This window comes from Clavelina lepadiformis, chromosome 5 (genome assembly GCF_947623445.1).
Source record: "Clavelina lepadiformis chromosome 5, kaClaLepa1.1, whole genome shotgun sequence".
Classification (NCBI taxonomy): domain Eukaryota; kingdom Metazoa; phylum Chordata; class Ascidiacea; order Aplousobranchia; family Clavelinidae; genus Clavelina; species Clavelina lepadiformis.
In genome coordinates, this window is record NC_135244.1 from 4,070,354 (window position 1) to 4,091,760 (window position 21,407).

The following is a 21,407-nucleotide window of genomic DNA, read 5'->3' on the forward strand; positions in this document are numbered from 1 at the left end:
GTACAACTCGCAACTTGAAGTGAAACAGCCAAAACAATTTTACTCGTATGAGTAAGCATGACGTCAGACATAGCCTATGCAAAAATAAACAAACAACAAGTCTATAACTAAGAGAAAAGAAAATAGTGATTTATTTATTAAATCAATTTCAACATGTTCACAACGACCAATTCAAAATAAGAAGTTTTTTTTCATAATCATATATTTTGGAATAAGCCTATGCTATAGTTACAATACCAACGCTTTTATCTACTGAGAAATTAGATCTTTATGGGAGCTCAAACCATCGGGTTTAACTGCATAGGGTGCAGTATTTATAGTTGCTTTCCAACGTTTTATTTTGCAAAAGTGTTTTAAAGAATTTGATCTACTCGTAGTAGCCAAAGTTTCAAATATGAGAAGCACAGCCGAGGTATAGGCTAACAGGCATGCGCTGATATTAGCTTAAAAGTGTAAACTTAAAATTGTTGTGACTGCTGATATGAAAAGTATCAAAAAGCTTTCTTTTAAAGCCCTGGCTGATCCGGGATCATCGATATTGCAAAGATCTAGAAAACAAAATTAAGACTTATAATAATCAAAAGTTCACGAAATTATATAAAATCTCCTGTAAAACTACTTTTATTCAATGACACATATTACGTAAACCAACAAAACAATTAACAATTACAACAAAACCTGCTTTTTCACCATATCGTATTCGTATATTTTTATACAGTATGCTAGTATAAAAGTATACGCTTGTATAAACTTATACACTAACACTTAAGTTTATTTGCATACTGTACACTTACCAGTGTCGCATTGCGTAAAGCATATAATTGATGAGGTTTTGGTGGTACAGCCATCTTTACCCGGGGAAAAGCAACCGCGTACTTTTCTCACGATCAAGGGCTCATTTTTCTCTATTAAAAAATGTGTGTACTTAATTCTAAATCTCTTTACAATTTATAATTTGTAATAAAATGTCAACATACTGTGTATGGCAAATCAACATGACAAAGTTACAAACACGTAGGCTATAAGTACAAATTCGTTTAATGTTTAAAGTTTGACAAATCCCAGTCCTCAAAAAAACTTCTTTCTTATAGGTTACAATTATAATATTTACTATAATTGCTGTTTAGTGTAACTTTTACGGACAGTTTAATTTTAATAGACTTGGACATTCTGCGCATGGACGCATGGTTGCAAATTTTGCGTTTATGTATTTCTTGACGGAAGTATCTTAATCTAGATTGAAAACAGACCTTATAACAGGCAACGTTATGGATTTTACGTTATCGTTTGACGTTTGCTTATATGTATGTAACCTAATTAGACATCCTACGTATAATATGATTGAAGGCAAACTAATATTTTTCTTTTTGGGTTTTATGGTGTCCGTGATCCCAACTTGCAAGTTTCAATATAGGTAGACGTTAACTGGCACTGACACTTTTGAGATAATACCAACGATGACATTGCATAAAGCTATCGGCACTTTAAATATACTCTAATTACATACATTATGATATATTCAACTGTTCATATACTCTTTAATTAAGATTAAAACGTAAAAAGAAATAAAGCAATGAGTTAATTGTATAATATCCATGAATAACTATTGAGGCTTCAAACAATTTAGACCGATTTGTTGACTCCTTTTGGCAATAATTGAAACTGCGTCGACCCTCAAGTATGTTCAAAGCAGCTTCCACATGTATTACATAGCTTGTATGTACAGTGTATTTTGAATTAGCATCATCCAGTCGCTACTATGCTTTCTATATAAATGTGACAAATTGTCAAATCAAATAATTGGGAAAATTAATGTATACAGTTACAGGAGTAGTTATAAAATTCAGCAAAGTTTTTTTTTGAATTTTTTGTCAGACAGTGTTTAAAGGAAAATGTATGTTTCGTCTTTATAGGGGCATCTTCAGTTTCGGAATAGGCAAGCAATGAAATACAAGAAAACAAACGATTACAACATAATAGTATCCAGTAATTGCAATTAAGTTGATAGCCATATAATATAAAAAAGAAGTAAAATAAAGTTAAATTTAAGTGTAGTGTAGTTGTAGTTACAGTCAAGGATGCAGTTTCTTTTTAAATCCATCAGAGTATTCCCTACTGATTTCAGCAAAAATTCTCTGCTCCAACTTTCACTATAAACACGCGTCATCTCATCGTTTGATTGCAATACAAATGACCTCGTTGACCGCTAACTAGTCACTAAAAATTTAAAAGGGGGCTTCCTAAACTCCTGACTCACATCTCAAGATTCATAAGAAAGTGTTTCATTTGCGAAGTTATAATAAGGTTTGATATAACCCATTTGGTGCCTATTGCCATTATGTTACGAAAATAGGTACGAAACAAAGTCGCCTTTGCAGGGCCGGCTTTAGGCCAAAGCGGGCGATGTGATTGCTTTGATCCCAGCGCTTGTCGGAGTCCCGCGCTGCTTAGCACCAAAACAAAACTAACAATTTAGCTTTTATTTTGAGCAAATCTCATAGCTTTTTTTCTCAACTTACACCCGAAAGGGAATGTTTTGGTGAAGTATATCAAGAAGTAAAGTTTTGATGGGAACCGATTTGCAAAAAGTTGATATTTAGTTATGTTATTATTATTATTATTATCATTATTATTACCACATTAAATTATTTGAAAACGGCAAGGGGCCCCACCATTAGTTCTTGCATTGGGCCCCGCGCTTGCTAAGGCTAATGACCTACGCGTCTGTCACAAAAAAACTTTTAAAAATCACTCACCTTCGGTGTCGGTAACATTTATTGTCGTGCACAGTTCGTTTATATTCGAGCAATTCTTGACCACGACGTTGGTTTTTTCGCAGTCAGTGCTTGCACAGTAATTGGAGTCGTAACAATGCAGTGCCTCGACATCTACGTACATGAATTTTTTTAAACAATTACAACTGTTATGTACGTTTTAACTCAGTATTACATTGGTTGTTTCCTGAAAAATTATACTGTACCGGAAAATATTAATGCTATATCGCGTACCTTTCATAATAGCCAAGAAGATGAGCGTGACGTAAAACTGCTTCATTATTTTTGCAACAGTTTCTGGAAATTAATCGCTTTTACGTTTGCAACTGGACTAACTTGGCTTGACCAACTGATCTTAAAAGAGCTGTTTCTGTTTTCTGACCGACTTCTTGCCCCGATAATTTTTGTTTAAAAGTTCCGCATAACCTTTGCCGCAGCCTGGAATGCATCAAACAAAAAAATCACTACTCAGAGTATTCAGTTCTTCCATGCTTAAGCGCTTTCACATATGAGACCAGCACACAAGCGGAAACTTACGGAAGCAATAGTTACGTCAAGAATTATTTTTAAAGGGTACTCTCATGGCAAAACTCTGGCCAATTGGAACGTTTCTGTCTGTGGCTGGTGGCATTATAGTTGGCTAATAAAGGCAATAGCTCTTCGATAAGGTCAATGCATTTGGTATGGTTCCACCCTACTGCTAGGTATACAATCTATAACATTCGTGAACTTTGCATGTTTTAGGTACTGCCTTTGAAAGCCCGCGTCCGTTTGTCTTTCAGCAGTTGACCTAATCAACCCAGGATAAACGGCTCGGTTTTAAGGTTACTCATAAAATTTTCCAGAAAATTATTTCTCGCACTGAAGGGCATTTTTATCTTTAATTTGCAGTCAGAATTTAAATGTTGTGAATTGTTTGATCTTACCGTCAAGGGCTTTGAGTTTTTCAATCTAATTTAAGGTCATTTTCTGTTTTTGAATGCAGTCCAATTAAAATTAAAATAAACTACTCATAGCCTAATAAATCTTTGAAAAAGGCTGTCTGTCAACGAGGTTTTATTTTTGAACATTCCTTGCCAGTGGCGAATTCAAGCTGCATGCATATCTTTTACTACAGTTTCAAAATGCATATAAAAAAGGAAACACAAAAAGAAGTAGGTTTATTAAAGTTAAGGAGTCTCTAATTTTACTTGAGCCACTGCCTGTGTTGCATCCGTCTACAAAAGTAAAAAGAAAAAGTAAGACAGATTACGCAATCAGCTTTTAAAGTATCCATCAGGTGGCAGTTCTCTTTTTTCCAATAAAAGTCCGTTTATTACAGTTGTAAAACTTATGATGGTTTTCGGGTTACAGAGTTTTTGGAAAGAGTCAATTTTCTCACGATAGTGCATTTAAAGACGATATTCTAATTCTACAGCTCACCAGCTTACCCGTGTTGCACTGAATGATGCACGTCCTTAGAGGATGTCCGCCCGTGCAACCTGTCTGGTTGATTCGATCCATGCAGCTTCTTACCACATGCCTGCTTTGATGATGTCCTTAATTTGTGAACATATTTTTGCAGTAATATCAAAAATCGCAGGAGAATTTTTTATCTTTAAAAGCTTTATCATTGTAATGCAACGGAGACCAGTAACTTTTGCCTTATGTTGTAAGTCAGTTCCGATGTTGACTACTGCGTGTGCGTATGTGCAATTGATAACTGAAATAAATAACTTCACTTCCTCATATACGAGTGTGTACGTGGGGCAATCATGGGATTTGTCAGCCAGTGACTCGCATTGCACAGGTGCACTTCAACCTATATGGCCGTTTCAACCGGATTCGAAAAAAATCTATCGACTGGCCGGGTCCACGTTTCGCGCATTGTTGTGTCTGGAATCCGATGAAGGCCAAAATTAGAAGCAAAGCACATTACTACGTCATGAGCCTTCAACAGCGTAAGTGGATACGTGGCTCTGACATGAAAGCGATATAGGCCTTGATATAAGCTATTTATTACAGATTTCAAATAACTATAAGTTACACAAAGACTTCCACTATACGGACATAACTAAAAACCTAAAGGTTTTCTAGTAGCATCTTTCACACAACACGTTCTCTGCAGTCAAAACCCGGGACTTAGCAACCTGTACCAGTGCTTTTCAACCTGCGAGAACCTAACACTATTGCGTACGCAGCACAGGAAAAAATTCTGTATGGAATGTGGATGATAAACGTGGCGCAGATGAAAAGATCATGTCGTTTGATTTCACTTTTATGTACTTGTAATGTTTAAGTTGTATCCATTGCTCAATAAAAAAATTTTCTATTGCACTTTTGAGATTAAACTATTCGGATTTGACCGCTATTTTTCCGGAACGATATTCGGTATTGCATATAACATTTCCGTGAATCTAACACGTTCGAAATGTATTACAAAAGACTGAAAAGCACTATAAGTTATACGACGGTGTGCGTATAATATATCACAGTAATTCAAGCTATCATCTTACCAAACGAATTTATGTGTGCTTTCACTCCACAAACTTGACCTTCTGGACACGTTTCCATCGGGCTGTGCACGGTTGGACCTAAACAGGCCTGATTGGGATATGTGGTCATTGCTTCGCATTTATAACACTTTAAGGTGAAAACTGTAAAAATAATTAATCAAGAAAGTAATGCAAAAGATGTCAATGAAAGCAGAAGCATATTTCCACAAACCCGCTTTATAGGAGCGAAACGAACACAAATATTTTTAACATAAAATACAGGCTTTAACGCCAAAACATGCTACTGGACCTCAAAGCTGAAAATAAGTGACACCATTCCAGTCCTACGATTAGACAAGTTATAGCCTACCCTCATGTGATAGTGTTTGAAGTAAAAGAAGTAGAGCAAAAATCCTCATCTTTCAAAAGTAAGACTTGAACAGCTTGTCATGGATGTGATTGATAATTTCAAATCGAAAATAGAGCTAGTGTAGGCTAAACGCAGTTAGCATCGGCAAAATTTCGCCTCTAAACATAAAAAAGCAGAAATGAAGCAACAAATTATGAGGGGCAATAGTAGGCTTTCTGGTGTAAACGTTATAAACACGCAATAATCGAATCTCAGGAAAATACAGCATTCTGGTTTTGGAGGCGTAGCCTATTGGTTTTTGTAAAGGATTCTTTGCTTCGAGGTTGATAGTTTATTATACAGTAGTCTATAATGCCCACTCGTAGCTTTGTGTGACTCAGGTTGCTACTGCGTCTGTAAACTTATGCTGTAGTCTGTTCCTACTGATGGTGATGAAAGTAACTACCTAAGTTACTGGAGTAAAAGTATTGAAATTGCTATGGAAAATATCTACTTCAACACAAAGACAAGTAGGCTACTGCCGTTTAAAACTAACTTATAATAAACTATGAAGTGGGGAGTATAAAAGACTTGGGTAGTGAAAAGGCTTGAGTGAGTAGTGATCATTAATATTCTGTTAGTTGTAGTCGTGTAACAGAGTAAAGGTATGCAAGTTATTGGTATGACAACAAAAACCTGCATCCCAATTACTCCTTAAAGCAAATCTTTTCCCTAAATGCTACGATTGTCATCTCGATCCCTCTACAAAGTTTTGAAAACTGAAAGGGCCTTTTAAAGCGTCCAAAATGGTTGTTTACGCAAATCATCTCGCAATTAAAACATGAATGCTACTTTTTATTTAAGAAGATACTGTAACTACAATATTAGCTACGCTTCATGCATTGGCTAACAATAAAACTTAAACCTACTCACGTAAAGGTAGCTTACCCATAAATTACAACTAAGATATTCAGAGTATTTATAGCCGAAGTTTATGAGGTCTAAAACTACTTCATTAGCCTACTGACCATCGCTGACCGCTACACTTTAGTTAGGTTAACTTGCAACGTTTGCTTTTAAATGCCTTTTTGACTGACAGTTATGGCAATGAAAAAGACGGAATCGATTCACCTCTGCTGAGTGAAGTCTTTTAGAGGCTAATGGGTTGACTCACTTAAATCACTGGGGAGAAAACGGCAGCTTATCAATGTATGCGGTAAACATTATTTACAGCAATAAATTCTTCTGTCTTCTTTCATTGATTGTGTCAAAATAGCACCCCCTTAGGTAGCATTTTCAACGGGTATAGGCTACCAAGCCACGTAAGAATGCGATTATGTAATCTTACAATAAACGATACTGCGTTCGAATGACCTTCATGATGGCCCCAAAGTTGAAAATGATTTGGTAGCCTTCAATATCGCCGGCATAAAACTGCGGTCAAACCCTTTTTTCGATTAAGCATAAACCCGCAGCTGGCTTGTTCAAAATTGAAAAAAGACATCTCAAAAACAATTAGGAGTTTTGCTGCTAAACTGATAGTAATAATTAAATTTTGCACTATAATTTGAGTTTTGCAGAAATAAGTACGAAAGACATTTCTATAAAGATCTTAGTTGGCTTCTTTTTTCTTTTGGTTTTGTTCGTAAATTTTGTGTTTGAGTCAAATAAATATTCTTGTTCGCCTTAAATGAAGGCTTTGCAATTTATTTGCTTGGTACTAGGCTAAAATTTAATTTTCTCCAATTGTAATTGCTTGAAAATGTGATTTTTAAAAGCGATTTAATGGTGTCCTCAATAATATAAAGTAACGCATTTGGTAACATTTCGCATTCTTATGAATTATTTATTAAAAGCTTTGACAATACTTTTTTTGCGCCAACAAGCTGTAGTCTGAGGCACCGCGAGCAATTTGCTGATCACTTAATCATTTTTTTTTCGAATTTCAGTCACAACAGAACGAATCTTCTTATTTTTCGTAAAATTGGTCAAGGAGTTAAGGTTCACCGGATTGAGCAAATTTGAATTGAAATATCACATAAAATCTTGGCTGCAACTAATGTGAAATAAATAACATCATTTAAAGTTGTTCCAAAACGTATACCTTGGTTTGGTTTACCTAGTCCTAGAGACCTAGAGCAGGGTGGTCCAAGACTGCGAACATGAAGGGCCACATTAGGGTCTGAGAAAAACTTCACGGGCCGCATAGTGAGAAATGATAACGCGTTGCTGAAAGTAGAAACGTTGTTAACTACTGTTCGCAGGCTATGAACATTAACAAATCTTGTCGCTTACAAAATACAGTTGTATGAATGAAATGAAATGAATGAAAGGAAAGGACTGAGTTTGCTGTTCTGATCGACCTAATGTTTTGCTGCACGCCTAACTCACTTTTTAATCTCTGCTTGCGACTCTGCGTTTTTGCTTTTGCCTATGGTGTCGATCTCTGCTTTAAATTCAGTGGTCGACAGACGTAAGCAGGCATCCAGGGTTTCATCAGCCATTCTGTTCCGTGTGTCGCTTTTTAATCGCTTCATAATGGAGAAAGTGCTTTCACATATGTATGTGCTACCAAACATGGAGCATATCTTCAGTGCGAAGTCGTTTAATCGTGGAAACTGTTCGTTGCTTAAAAGCCTCCAAAAGGCGTCGTAACGCTCATTCTTACGTGAAAGAAGAAAAGGGTCTGACTGCAATTCACATAGTTCTTGCTGAACGTAAGATGGTTGGGATTCTATAACTATTTCCATTGGATTGTTGAAAAGCTCCATTTGTGCTTTCAGCAAATCAAAGTCAGCGAATCTGTCGTTAAACTCATCGATGATGTCACCAATTTTGTTAGAAAATGCAGAAAAATCGATACTTTTTCTTTCACCAAGTACTTCACTGCATGCAGGAAAGTGGGTAGCATCATTCCTTTGCAAAGAAGCCTTAAATAGCACAAGTTTCTTGCGAAAACCTTCAATGTGTCCAACCAATTGAGAAATATTTTGTTTCTTACCTTGCAGTTTCATGTTTAGGATATTGAAGTGATTACTAATGTCTGTCAAGAACGCCAACGAACCAATGAACTTGTCATCACTCAACTGAATCTGGTATGTCTCGGTCGTCCCTTCTATCTCATTCTGGAGAAAATTTAGTATTTCTTTTCGCAAAGAAAAGAAATGTTTCAATGTTTTGCCTGCACTTAACCATCGAATTTTTGAGAATAGTGGAACATCTTCATATTCTGCACCCACATCTTTTAAGAACTGGATGAATTTTCTATGTCTCTGGGCTCTGTTTCCCCCTTTGATGATGTTGACTATATTCGTCACACTAAGCATAACATCACTCATCTGCAAAACTTTGGCACATAGTGCTTCTTGGTGAATGATACAATGCAATGTTGGGCAGTTCACTCCATGATCTTTTAGAATGCCAACTAGTCCTCTCTTTCGTCCTGTCATTGCCCTGGCACCATCTGTTACAACACATGCACACTTCTCAAATCCTCCATAAGCATCAACGACAGACGCAAGGCTGTTATATATGTCGATACCTTTTGTAGTTCCACGAAGTGGAGATATCTTGAGTAGTTCTTCAAATACAGTAAAGTTTTTATCAATAGTGCGAATGAAAACCAAAAGCTGGGAAACGTCACTGATGTCAGTACTTTCATCCAAGGCTAAAGAGAAGTACTTGCATTGTTGAACAACGTCTTTCAATTGCACAGTCACGTTTTCGCTCAATTCTGCCACTCTTCTTGCAACGGTTTGATGAGATAAAGAAACGTTTTCAAATTTTTTGGCTATTTTTTTATCTCCAAAGGAAAGGGCCATCTTAATCGCACACTCTTTTACAATCTCCCCGTCTCGAAAAGCTTTTCCATGTTTTGCGAGCGTTAGAGCAACTTCGTATGAAGCTTTAAGGTCTGCAGTTGAATCGGGTTTGGAAAAACCAATAATCATTTTTTTTTGCTTGGAATAATTGCCCTTTAACTCTTTCAAAATTGCTTCCCTAGAAGTTCCATGGTATTGGCCATATTTTTTCTCATGCATGGTGCTGTAATGTCGCTTTAAATTAAACTCTTTAGGCACTGAAATAACTTGCAAGCAAACCAGACACTGTGGTTTACCATTGCTATTGGCAAAAAAATACCTTTCCTCCCAAGTAGAATTGAACTCTCTGTTTTCCTCTGACACTTTTCTTTTGACACTCATGCTTTTAGTAAACTTTTCCCCTTGACTAAATAAACGAGTTGCAGCTAATTTACAACCAAATTCGAGAGTGTACTCTGCGCTAGCAACAAAAGCAAAATATCAACGCACGTTTGTGTCGTCACAAACCGACATTGTTCCCTCATAGTTACCTATTGACCCGATTATGCACGACTTATTTAGGGTTGTGGCGAATGTAATGTATTTATAAAGCGTAGGTGTATTTTTAAACCTTGGATTTAGCACTGATAATTCCGGCATCCACAAAGTGTTCGCGGGCCGCACAAAAGCTTCACGCGGGCCGCATGCGGCCCGCGTGCCAGGGTTTGGACCACCCTGACCTAGAGTATCACAGATTAGCAAATCATATTTAGGAAATATAATTTGCCGTAAACAACACAATTAACATTAAATTAAGAAACAAAAACTTAATCACCAACAAGTCAAAGAAACTCTACAGAAATCAGTACTTGCATGAAACACCGTAAGCAAAATGCCTGTAATGGTTCTTAACGTGTTTTTATTGCAGTACAATTTATTTACTTTAAATATTTGCATTCGCGTAATAAATAGCCCATGCGTGATTGGCTAAACTTTCCTTCCATATTCCGCTTCCTTAGCAACCCCAATCTGTTTGCTTTATGGTAAAAAGCGTTTACCGAATCGTTAAATTTCTTGCAAATTACTCTACTCTCGTTTTGAGCATATAGGCCTAGTTGTGGGTTTGTTTTTGTGTGTTTTGCTCCGCTTTTGGGGTCTCATTTACTTTTGAACTCCCATATCACAATCGAATATTGAGAAATTATTACGTCATAAGTTATTTTCTATTACCTCATGACCCCATTTAGTTCTACAAGTCGGAGTGCAAAAGTACGAGAGACGCCGCTTTTGTTGGATATTATAGGCCTAGGCTTCGCAGTTAGCATTAATGTTGGTTACATTATTTTTGTTTATATATATGGCCTTAGTACAAGCATTATTTTAACCAAAATCATAGCCTAGGTTTTAGAGTTAATAAAGAAAACTTGGATTTGCTAGTCCTATCTATAGGCTATCGCTGATTTGTTGAAATCATCAGGCGTTCAAATTTTGTGTCACACAGTACCGTACCCGGTCAACCGGGTAGGCCTATATCTATATCTGTATACCGAACCAACGGCATCGAAAAACTTTAACTTAGCCTAGGTTGTCAATACGTACTAGCCTAGCACTAGCCTACTCGGCTTATGACTTTTATGGCTGTACGGTAGCATGAACATGAACCAATCATTAACATTTGGAAAGATGTTGGTATTTTATTAATACAATAAGAAAACACAGAAAAGTAATCGTTTCCAGCAGGTTAGTGTAAAAGTACACAACTAAATGACGTCACAATATGGGTAGCAGGGTTAGGTGGCCTATTAGGCCTACCAGTATAGAACTACCACCCCGGCCACAGGTTTTGCAGAAGTGAGAATTCCTGCAAAAAGCACCTTATAGTCAGATAGTGTACCCAATTTTAGCCCTTCTGCACTCAAACTGATACTGAGTCGTCCTGCACTGAAAAACTCCATAATGCCTGCGCCTAGCCGCACACTGGCATAACTAATATTGATGTCTTAAACAGTCTCTTTGTTTTCAAAAAATGAGGAAATGCTAAGGTAAAAGTTTTTCATGCTTGTTGCATTGTAATAAAAACAACACTGTAGAAAAGGTATAGCTGTATGGATGAAGTTTAAACCAATAAATCCATAAAGAATGAATTAAAATGTAGATAATTATAAATGCTATTTAACTTTTGTATTTAATCCCAATATAAATTTTATATATTTGTTTTAAAAGTTATATCTGTATAACGAAATGCACTACAGGATTTATTTGTTCTTCCATTGTCAAATTAGAAAATTATGAAAAAAATGGAATGGGATTTAAAATAGGCCTATAGTCTAGTAGTTTGTAAGCTTGTAACATTATGCTATCATAATATATGGCTACAAATAACTGCACCAGGCAGAAGTAAGGTTTTATCTGGATTGAAGTGACTATTTCATCGGTGTCCGTTTACCGAATTTGCTGAATCAAAATACGGTTACAGGCAGATTTTTGCTGATGGTTTTATCACACTCCTTTTTGACGAGAATAAGAAAATAATGTGGTAGCATTGAAGTAATGTAAAGTAATGCGGTAGCATTGTGGTTAACAAGGGAGCTCATATGCTGGAAGTATCAGTTTCGAATCTTGCTATGGTTTGACTTCTTTTTATATGTCCAAATTTATGTTTGATTTAATTTAGTCATGTAAGGTTAGAGTTTGGATTGGAGAAGATTAGTTTTAAATTGATCTGGATTTTAGAAAAATTTGTCATTTTTAGTTGAAAATTAACAAACATTTAAATTCACTGACTAGTGTAATTTCTGTTTAAAATATTTTTATTTTCCTACTTCAGTAAAAGGTGGCCAACAAAATAAGTGTCTACTTTTCCGACCGTCATTTACCGAAGTAAGAAAATACCAATTGTGTACCTGGTTAGCCGTTCACCAAAATAGCTTTTTTAAATTTGGTAACCAGCAGCCAGTCAAATAGACGCTTCCTATTCAATTATGGCTGACAAATATGCTACATCAGACAGTTTGAACCGAAACCTCATGTTGTTATGTTAAGAAGGCGTATCTTATCACAACAAACCGAGAAATTTGCAGCGCTTGTCACTTTGCTGTCAGACTGATTACTAATTAGCTTGTGCACGTTTTGTAGTTTTCCACCTGTTGGTCCCTTGTTTGGGAATAGCTCGACTAGAAAGTATGGTAGTTTTTAAATAGAAATCGTGTACGCAGAGAGACAAATTTTGTCATACTTGAGTTTCAACTTTTTGTTTTCTTAGTCTAAATTGGCCTTCAAACCACCACTTTTACCTTGTTTGTTCATGTTATAAACTGGCTGGAAAGAGGAAAAGTTCGGTGTACTCAGTGGTGAACCTTGTACGAGCATGTGCTTCATTTTCCCTTACAGGGGATAGTAGAGAATAAAGGAATAATAGTTAGCAAGGTATGAAGCAGAGAATAAACTGCTATCAAAAGAAGTTTGTTTTAGAGCTAAATAAATTTTATATATATAATCTTTTTTGTGAAGAAATGAGAAAATCTTGAATCTTTAAATCTTTAGAAAAATCTTGTAAGTCTTTCTGTATAAAGTTCTTATGCAAGTTTAATCACAATAGTGGTTGAAATAAAAACAGCCCTCAATATTTCATTTAACATGTGATATTGCTCACGTTTCTCATTTTTTAAACTGATGACATGAGAACCTATGTATTGTGCTTCAATAAATTACAAGGAAAACCTCGGCTCAGTTCAAGTAACGACTAGAACTTGTATCAAGTGTTGCACTTACCTCAAGGTGAACATGTGTATATACTACATACATGCATATTGTATTCTATCATGTATGTGCATTGTTCTAATGCTTTGGCACTGTTTGCTTTTAGCATGAATTGGCTAGGTTTATAAAGTGTATACAAATATTGTTAGTACTCGCATTTGTATATGCTTGGCCATTTGGTTTAGGCATTGCATGCTGATATGACGTTGAAAATTTTATAATGGCTGACAATGCAGTGGGTGTGACTCTTATATCCCCAACTGAGGGAACAAGTATGTTTTTTAATTTACTGATTGTGTATATATATTACTACCTGCACGTTGATATATTATAAGTTTATTGCTTGGTTGATATATTGATATATTACTATTTTATCCATTTCTCGGCACCTCCTTGTGGCATTAAACTGCAGTCACATTGATATTTTCATGTGTTTTTTTTTGCTTGCAGCTACCGAGACCGTTTCAACCTCTAATGTTGTTGTCATTATAAGAACCACCTTCCTCATACTTTTGTTGTTACTCTCACTTGCTGGCAATGCACTTCTACTATTGTCAGTTGCTCTTTCGAGCAAAAATCGAATCAATCCTCTCAATGCTTTCATCCTAAGTATGGCATCTTATGGATTACTCGAGTGTGCATTGACCATGTCACTTGCTACTGGTGGGTGTCAAGTAGACAATATGTAAACAATTTAATTTGTTGTTGTTGTTTTGTTTACCATGTAGTTAATACCAGTCTAATACTGAGTAACTAGTGTATGAATGTAACTAGACGTTAGTTACAGGATTTTTTAACTATTTTTGTAGTAGCAGAGTAATAAAAGTAAATTATGCCTCTTTATTACTGCCAGTTCTGTTGATTTAATTCAAAGGTTTCTCTGTGGAAAGGTCCTGGCTTTTTGGAGAGTTTCTTTCTGGTGTCAATGCCTGCAGTGTACAGTTGCAAAATGTTGGAATTTTACTCACCATTACTGCAATGTCTATAGATAGGTTAGTTTAATTACGTTTACTTCTCCCGCATCTTACCCTGAGTGATGGTGGCTTAACTTGGATGAGTTAATTGTTGTGGAGCATTCAACCGTAAACTGGGGCTCCTTAAGTACAAGGGAGTGTCCATTATTTGTTGTCACATGATGCGGAATGTTAACCTCAAACTGGTATATTGAGGAGTTTTATACCTACCGCAGTCCACCCACGCAGTTCAAGTTATTTTTATTTTCTTGTGATATTTCTCACATTTCATATCAGTTATCATTCTCCTTTGACAGCATATTACCCTTAAAGAATCTGGTCTAAATAGAGTTGATTTCTACTTGCTAGGTACTTTGCTGTGACACGTTTGAATAAATACCACACCCACACCAGTGTGCACTATGCCAACTACGCTGTTCTATACACGTGGATTCATGCCTGCATATTTGCTCTTCCTTTGCTGTTTCAAAATCAAATGCTTGGAATTACCTGCCGTGCCTTTGTTGAAAGATGTCTATGTGGTCTTGTGGAAGGAACGTCGCTTGCATTTTCGTATGTTAAGTATATGCCTTGTATAATTTATATTGAAGATTTCTGCAATTTTCATGTCGTGTTTTGTTATTGGGGAATGGGGAACCACTAATTCAGCTGACAGATGTTTGCCAGAAGTCTGGGAACATATATAGTTGTGTATCATAGGCTATAGATAACATGCACAATTGTATATTCATTATTATTGCTTTTTTGTTACTATTGTACTCAGGACGGCAATAGTAAGTACTATTGTACTTATTATTACTTTTTTGTACTCAGGACGGCATTGTTACTTCTCTGCTACCTTTTGCCATTCATTGTCATCATTATTTTCATGCGAGTTGTTGCTGTGAAGGCTGCAAATGAGAGAAAAAGAGTAAAATGCTCAAATACACCTGAATATGCCACATACTGTTTGCAGGTTGGTTTTTTGTTCAAATGTCTGTGTTATTTGTAAACTGTATATTAATTGTAATCATGTTAATTGCTCTGGCGAATGCCTTCAGTAGTGATTGCACAGTTAATTGGATAGTTAACAATTCACAGTTAATAATTCTTTTTTACAAATGCAGAAGTTGCGCTTAAACTCTGTGTGTTGGTTTCTCAATTACAGACGGGAAAGGTTTTTTCAGGACCAGAATGTGCATTTATTTTATTAATTATATAGCATACCTCTCTTTGCGTTAGTTGATGCAAAACAATACAAAAAGAATGCATTTCGCCCTCCTAATGTTCAGTATGATTAGAGTCTTATTTTTTAAATGTCAAAAATCGGAATTAGCACTGGAATCGTATTGTAATTGCAATATTTTAATGGTATCAGCATTGGTGATAATTTTGGAATCGTCCCATCCCAAGTTTTAATTAATTATAAGACGTAAAAACAGAACTCTGTAGCATGTAACCCAATGTCACATTTTTAATGTTTCCTGATTGAATAGACACCACCAATGAAGGAAGTATTTTGTAGTTAATTGTCCAGTTGATTGCCTTGTTGTTGATTTGTTGATTGTTTCTTTCTCAGTGCACATGTGTGCTGCCGTTTTAGAAATGTTTATTAACCTATGCTATTAGTGATGCTTAGCTATATAATGATGTGTTAATTTCAGGAGTCCGTTGTCTTAAATGAAGCTCGCCTTGGAAGATACGTGATATTCTTGGTTTTGCTATACCTCGTGTTCAAAGCCCCGTATGTCATGATCGACGTGCTCACCCAATATGGAATATCAAGCTTTTATCAGCCAGTTACAGTGGCAAATCAAACCGTTGTCGTGGATGGCTCAAAATTTTATTATCAGACAGTAATATCGTGGATGATGTTTGCATTTTCTGCTACTTTTCCTATTGTTACTTTTGTACAATTCCCTGAGCACGTCAGAAGGCTGAAAACGTGGGCTAGGTGCGGAAATACAACAATTTCAGCTGCAAACAGTAAGTGGTATATATGTACATTAGCTAACCTTACTGAAAAACGTGAAGGTACTTTATAGTTTTATTTTCTCTGTTGTTGATCACTTCTCAGCCAGGGAACTTCTGAGTGTCTTGTCAGTAATGTGAAACTGATTGATGTTTGCGTGATTCATTGTAACTCTAGCTTGATGAAATACTTATTGTTGAATGCCCTAAACACTACTTCTGGCACAGAGACTATCAAATAACTATTGTTTTGTCAATGATCACCTCATCTTTCATTTGCCAGCATTATATCGACGACAAACGAATATACTCCATAATATTGTGCTCATAAAAGTAATTATTCAATGTTCCAGGGAATTTCTTGTAGTGTACTTTGAAAAGTGGGAATGACTGAATTAGATCCTCCACCTTCTTAAAACTAGAAGCAGTTCGTGGCCTTCACCACACACATAGATTCTTTATTGAAGGTGTACAAGTACAACTGATCACTTCTTTGTTAGAATTTACCCAAACCTTAAAGAAATTCCACGCGTTTGTCTAGTATGACAAGATTTTCATTGTTTTATTCATCTTTGTGGCATGACCATGTTTTTCCAGATCCTTTAGGAGTTTCAAACAAGCTTATGTTTTCAGTCTCAACAATACTCTCTGCCTCAATTATTTCTATTGTCACTCTTTGTGCATCTGATAAAATTAGCAGATCTATGGAGAGAATGCTATTATTAAAATATTAATTAGCAGCTTTTGTCATAGATTGCATAAATAATAAGTATCATCTATATAAAAAAAACACCATTAAATTTTCCATGTCATGGTCTTTATTGGATAAAAGTTAATTAAAGGGCAAAATAGTTAATCCATGTTGTGGTAGCAAATACCATGATGTTGCAACAGCTCTTGTGGGCTTGTTTCACCTACTCGAAACATCTTCATTGTAACAAACTTAAGCCACTTATCGAAAATGTACGTGCTGACCAGAATTCGGGCGTGTGTGCGTTAAAACTGCTACTTCAAGTAGGCTTATACATTCAAAATCATGTTATCTGAACACAACTCAAAATGCACTTGTAGTTTTGCCCAGGGTGAAGTGCTTCAATGCTGATACAAGTAATGATGAATATGTTGTGTTAGCCATGCAATCATGCTTTCATCCTCGTAATTGATTAACCATTATTGCCAACTACGGAATAGTGTTAAGTTTACTATTCACCTTTTGATCTAACCTGCTTAAATTAACAAAAAAATCACGGAACTGTGTTCTCATTGTATGCATAGGTTTGGTTAAAACCAGTGATATTAAAGCAAAATTAATTGTGGTGTTTGTTATATATTGTAATTGTCAGTGTATCATTTAATTTTGGTTCGAGTCAAAGTGGTTAATTATAGGCTTTCATTTACTTCATCCATTTCAGCACTCATTTATTTCGTGTTGTCAGTTATTCTTAATATGATGTGAACGTCACCATAAGTTAAAAATTTGTAGCTGGTCAAGTTCTTGATTCTTAAATTAATTTCCTGCTTATACGTTTTTTGCTATGATTGAGATCATATTTTTCAATGTGATTATATTAAAAAATGGTTCAATGAATATTGAAATTAAACAGACTTTTTTAAAGTAAAACATAGAATGAAGTTTTAGAATGAAATCTATTTAATTGATTGATGTTGCTTGTTGTAGGTGGACCAAGTAATGTGGCAACGCAGCGAAATATTCGTCAAAAACGAAGGCAACGTCACATTCAAAGAAGAAACAACGCCCAGCATAAAGCAAGGTCGAAAAATATTGTTTTAATGTATTTATTTCTGTGGCAGTGCTGCTAGGAACTACAGCTATAAAGCATAAACCATCATCAATTTCACGTCAGGTGGAGACAAGTTAAACATCACTTCTTCACTTACAAGCAAACAATTTCGTTAAATTCAGTTTTTCATCACAGAACCCCGAAGCAGAGTAGCAGCAGCAGTATTGCGGCCAACACTCACAGGAAAATGCCATCAAGTATTTCGTCCAACATCACCAGTGAGAAGATAACTTTGAATGGAAATTCAACTCAAGGAGAAGTCTCCTTTAGAGTTCCTGTGCTGTATGCCACTGAAGATGGTCTTCATTTGGTGGCATCGGAAAAAACTGTAAACTCATCTCAACCAAACGACAATAGGAAAAGGTAAAGGTTTGATTGCTACTAAATAAACGGCGATAACAATAGTTCCATGAAAGCCTTTTTCACAATCTCAAGTGACAGAATGAATAAGCGAACTTACCTGATTCTTATAGATTACCGTTCTTAAAAGTTAAAACTCACAACATTTATCATGGTTTTCCAACAATTGCCTAGGTGCCATTACTTAACTATCAAAAATGTATCAGGCAAACAAATGTTTATGCTAAAGTCAAATGAAAGTTCGTGCACCTTTTTGTAGAGCATTATTAAGCTGGTACCTCATACAATTTGTAACGCTGGTCATTCATCTTAATTTCCTCTAGAAAAAAGGTGGCATCTAGTGACAGCTCGGCCAGTAGTAACAACAATAATTCAGCCGACGCCGAGCCCAGTTCAAGTACGAGCCAACCGCAAATTTTTCACGTTGAAAGCAAGATATCGCAACCATCTGGTGATCTTGATGAAGAACTTCGACCTTCATCGGTTGTGGACAAGCGTGTTGACGTCCTAGGCTCTCACTGCTATCTACAAGTGGGGGATGAGATTAGCTACATGAACTCGGATTTTGATGGGGACGAAGACACAGAATCTGAACTGAATGAATCCGCAAACAGTCGGACATTGATCTGGCCACAGCAGAAGCCAAATACTGCAAAATCTCTCGTGTCCCTGGATGTTGGAAGTAGCCGCAGTCCATTGTCACTTTGGAATCAGAAAAGCGAAACCTCAACTGTAAGTAACCCAACCGAGGAAGTGGACGACATTTCCCACCCACACACACCCACTCCACCCCCAATTGACCATGACGTCACTATTAACGTTTTACCGAGACAGTCGCAAATTAACAAGAATGATGACTTCGTTGACAAAACAAATTCCATAAGACTACCAAAACTGCCTCGACTTCACAGCAAGAACATAACAACTTCTTTAACGAGGCAGTTCCGTCCACTTTCTCAGGGATCGGCGACCTCACTCCGTGATGAATTGTTGATGTCGGACGCTGCCGACGATCGTCACCCATCAGAAGAACGGTCTCGGAGCTCCAAAGGATTCCGTAACGACGGTTACGAGAGTCCGGCCGCAACCGACCCTCGTCCGGGATGCGACTTTCCCGTAGTCGTAAAACGGACTCCCAGATCTACCTCTCCACTTCACGGGAGCAATAAAGTTCATCCAAACTTTACGAAACCGTTCGTTTCAGAGACCAGCGTTCATCCCAGCTATGTCCACACCTCACTGACCGACTTACAACTGTCCTCGCATGATCGCGAACCCGCTTATCGTCTCAATGAATCATCCGATTCGGGACGATCCGTCAATTCGCCTTTCGTCGATCTTGGCAGCAGCAAAGCTCGCAAAAGTGCTCCTAGTTCAGCATCGTCAAAGAAAGGGAATTCCCCGTCTGCACCTTCGAACAGATAGCCCAAGTTCAAAGGTGAAAGATATGCATTGTGGTACGAGTTTAACGCATTCGGTTTGTACCGTTGCGTGACGCGCCCGGGAAAAGCTTTTTACATTTCACTGATAACAGTGGCCGCGTTGTTTACGTACAATGGGCTCGCATTATCACTTCCATTGTATGTCAGGTAGACCTTTAAGACTTATATTATTTCGTTTCTCAGCGCTGCCCGGTTAAATAAGCCATAATGGCACGTTTGTGATGTCAATATTGTTCTCGTCATTGTTAAGTCAATATCAAAACAAACCATCATTGACAAGCAGGCTAACAAATATTTGGACTTCCATCATTCACGCCTTAATTTCAAATCAAGATTCTACATCGTGTGTGTGTTTTCGAAATCTTTCTTTAACTGCGAAAGCCATTGATCCCCGTTGAGCCATTTTGCGTCGAGCCATTTTCTCATGCCCTTTGAATGACTTCGTTTATAATGAACAATCAATTGGAAAATAATTATTTATGCGATAAAAATGGTTGAATTTGCACTCGAATTAGAATTCCAACCGCATTGATTGATAATTTCTTGCGTGTATTTATAGTATTTGCTGAAACAATTTTTGCCTAACTCTGATTTACATGTGCAATAGTTGTATTATGAGCTGTTTTCGCGATCAAATCCAGGTGTTTGGGCATATTTAGCCGTATTTTTCTACTACAATTTCCGTTATTGGCTGTCTGTAATATTTTAGAAATTCAACATTTTTGCAAATAATGTCGTTTGTGACCTCTTCATTACCCACGCCACAATATGCCTTTTTTATGGAGTTGGTTATAGCTTGCGCTGATCGTTTTAAACCGGTTTGGCTTAACCATTGCATTGATACTTAGTGAAGGTTTTGCCTATCACTTTGTTTTAAAAACTATTCTTGTATTTGAAAAGCGTTGAAAAAAGTTATGCGATTAATTTCGATTGAGCGCGGTATTTAGGATGTTTTATTGTGCAATGCGCAGTCTGATAATTTTTACCAATTTATTTACTTTTCCCCTAGTCAGGTTTTCATGTACCTGTTTTATGCTGACCGTTTGGCCATTGCAAGTTTTTAAGGTGCTCTTATACGATTTACCTAATCCCTCGTCATTGTGATATTGTTTCCAATATTATAATTATGTTATCATGACATTGCAATTTACCCAGCACGTCGAATGACGTTGATCTTTTGTAAGTTATGTCGCGTTGTTTCGCAAATATCTTTTGAACAAATTTTTCAATGTTTTGTATTGGCACAATGGCTTCATGTTTGTTAAAACTGCAAGTAGATTAAAGTAAGTTCAAAGTCGAGTATGTTTCCCCCTCATTTCTGTCTTAGTTAACTGACTTTAACATTATCAGTAGAGTAAATAATACTGCTGTTAACACTGACCTCGACGTTCACTTTTTCACTTTGTTCTGATCGATGTGATAATAATTAAGCGATAAAAGGCAAGTTGAACTTTTCATAGAGACGAATTACTGAATGAGATTTTTTGTGTATGATTATGGTGAAATGCTTGTACTTTCTATGATTTATTTGGTTTTGCTTTAATTTTGGCTTTGGCGCGATTAAACAATTTGGTCAAAAATACTTTTCTTGCTCATTTTTATGTGGCTGTGCTTAGAGAATAGATCGTGATATTTGTCGGAAGACATGTAAAGGAAAACGTAAATACTGTTTCCGTATTTACTGTTATTCTCCTAGATATCTTGTAGCTGGTATCAAAAAAAC

General features: G+C 36.5%; 4 protein-coding genes across 6 annotated transcripts; 1 reads left to right on the forward strand and 3 right to left on the reverse strand.

The window, feature by feature from the left end:
* Nucleotides 1-118: 118 nt before the first annotated feature.
* Nucleotides 119-3,263, reverse strand: LOC143459980 (uncharacterized). Its single transcript, XM_076957308.1, has 4 exons — nucleotides 3,009-3,263; nucleotides 2,757-2,888; nucleotides 795-905; nucleotides 119-548 (listed from the first exon to the last, which is right to left on the reverse strand). Exons 1-4 carry the CDS (start codon nucleotides 3,052-3,054, stop codon nucleotides 445-447), a joined length of 393 nt encoding a protein of 130 aa, XP_076813423.1. The 5' UTR covers nucleotides 3,055-3,263; the 3' UTR covers nucleotides 119-444.
* A 563-nt stretch (nucleotides 3,264-3,826) lies between these two features.
* LOC143460606 (uncharacterized) lies at nucleotides 3,827-5,770 on the reverse strand. Its single transcript, XM_076958189.1, has 4 exons — nucleotides 5,619-5,770; nucleotides 5,270-5,410; nucleotides 4,205-4,312; nucleotides 3,827-3,991 (listed from the first exon to the last, which is right to left on the reverse strand). The coding sequence occupies exons 1-4, from the start codon at nucleotides 5,665-5,667 to the stop codon at nucleotides 3,894-3,896; spliced, it is 396 nt and encodes a 131-aa protein (XP_076814304.1). The 5' UTR covers nucleotides 5,668-5,770; the 3' UTR covers nucleotides 3,827-3,893.
* Nucleotides 5,771-7,984: 2,214 nt separating this feature from the next.
* LOC143458829 (general transcription factor II-I repeat domain-containing protein 2-like) lies at nucleotides 7,985-9,799 on the reverse strand. The gene has a single exon (XM_076955706.1). The coding sequence runs from the start codon at nucleotides 9,797-9,799 to the stop codon at nucleotides 7,985-7,987; it is 1,815 nt and encodes a 604-aa protein (XP_076811821.1).
* Nucleotides 9,800-10,607: 808 nt separating this feature from the next.
* Nucleotides 10,608-21,266, forward strand: LOC143459666 (uncharacterized). Of its 3 annotated transcripts, XM_076956892.1 has the most exons (10): nucleotides 10,608-13,174; nucleotides 13,342-13,428; nucleotides 13,607-13,819; nucleotides 14,031-14,148; nucleotides 14,479-14,682; nucleotides 14,944-15,085; nucleotides 15,774-16,095; nucleotides 17,759-17,852; nucleotides 18,018-18,245; nucleotides 18,566-21,266. In XM_076956892.1, the coding sequence occupies exons 2-10, from the start codon at nucleotides 13,377-13,379 to the stop codon at nucleotides 19,665-19,667; spliced, it is 2,475 nt and encodes an 824-aa protein (XP_076813007.1). In that variant the 5' UTR covers nucleotides 10,608-13,174; nucleotides 13,342-13,376; the 3' UTR covers nucleotides 19,668-21,266. The 3 variants fall into 3 exon arrangements, with proteins under 3 accessions (XP_076813007.1, XP_076813008.1, XP_076813006.1); XM_076956893.1 differs by lacking the exon at nucleotides 13,342-13,428 and having other exon boundaries at nucleotides 10,611-13,174; XM_076956891.1 differs by lacking the exon at nucleotides 10,608-13,174 and having other exon boundaries at nucleotides 13,214-13,428.
* Nucleotides 21,267-21,407: the final 141 nt, after the last annotated feature.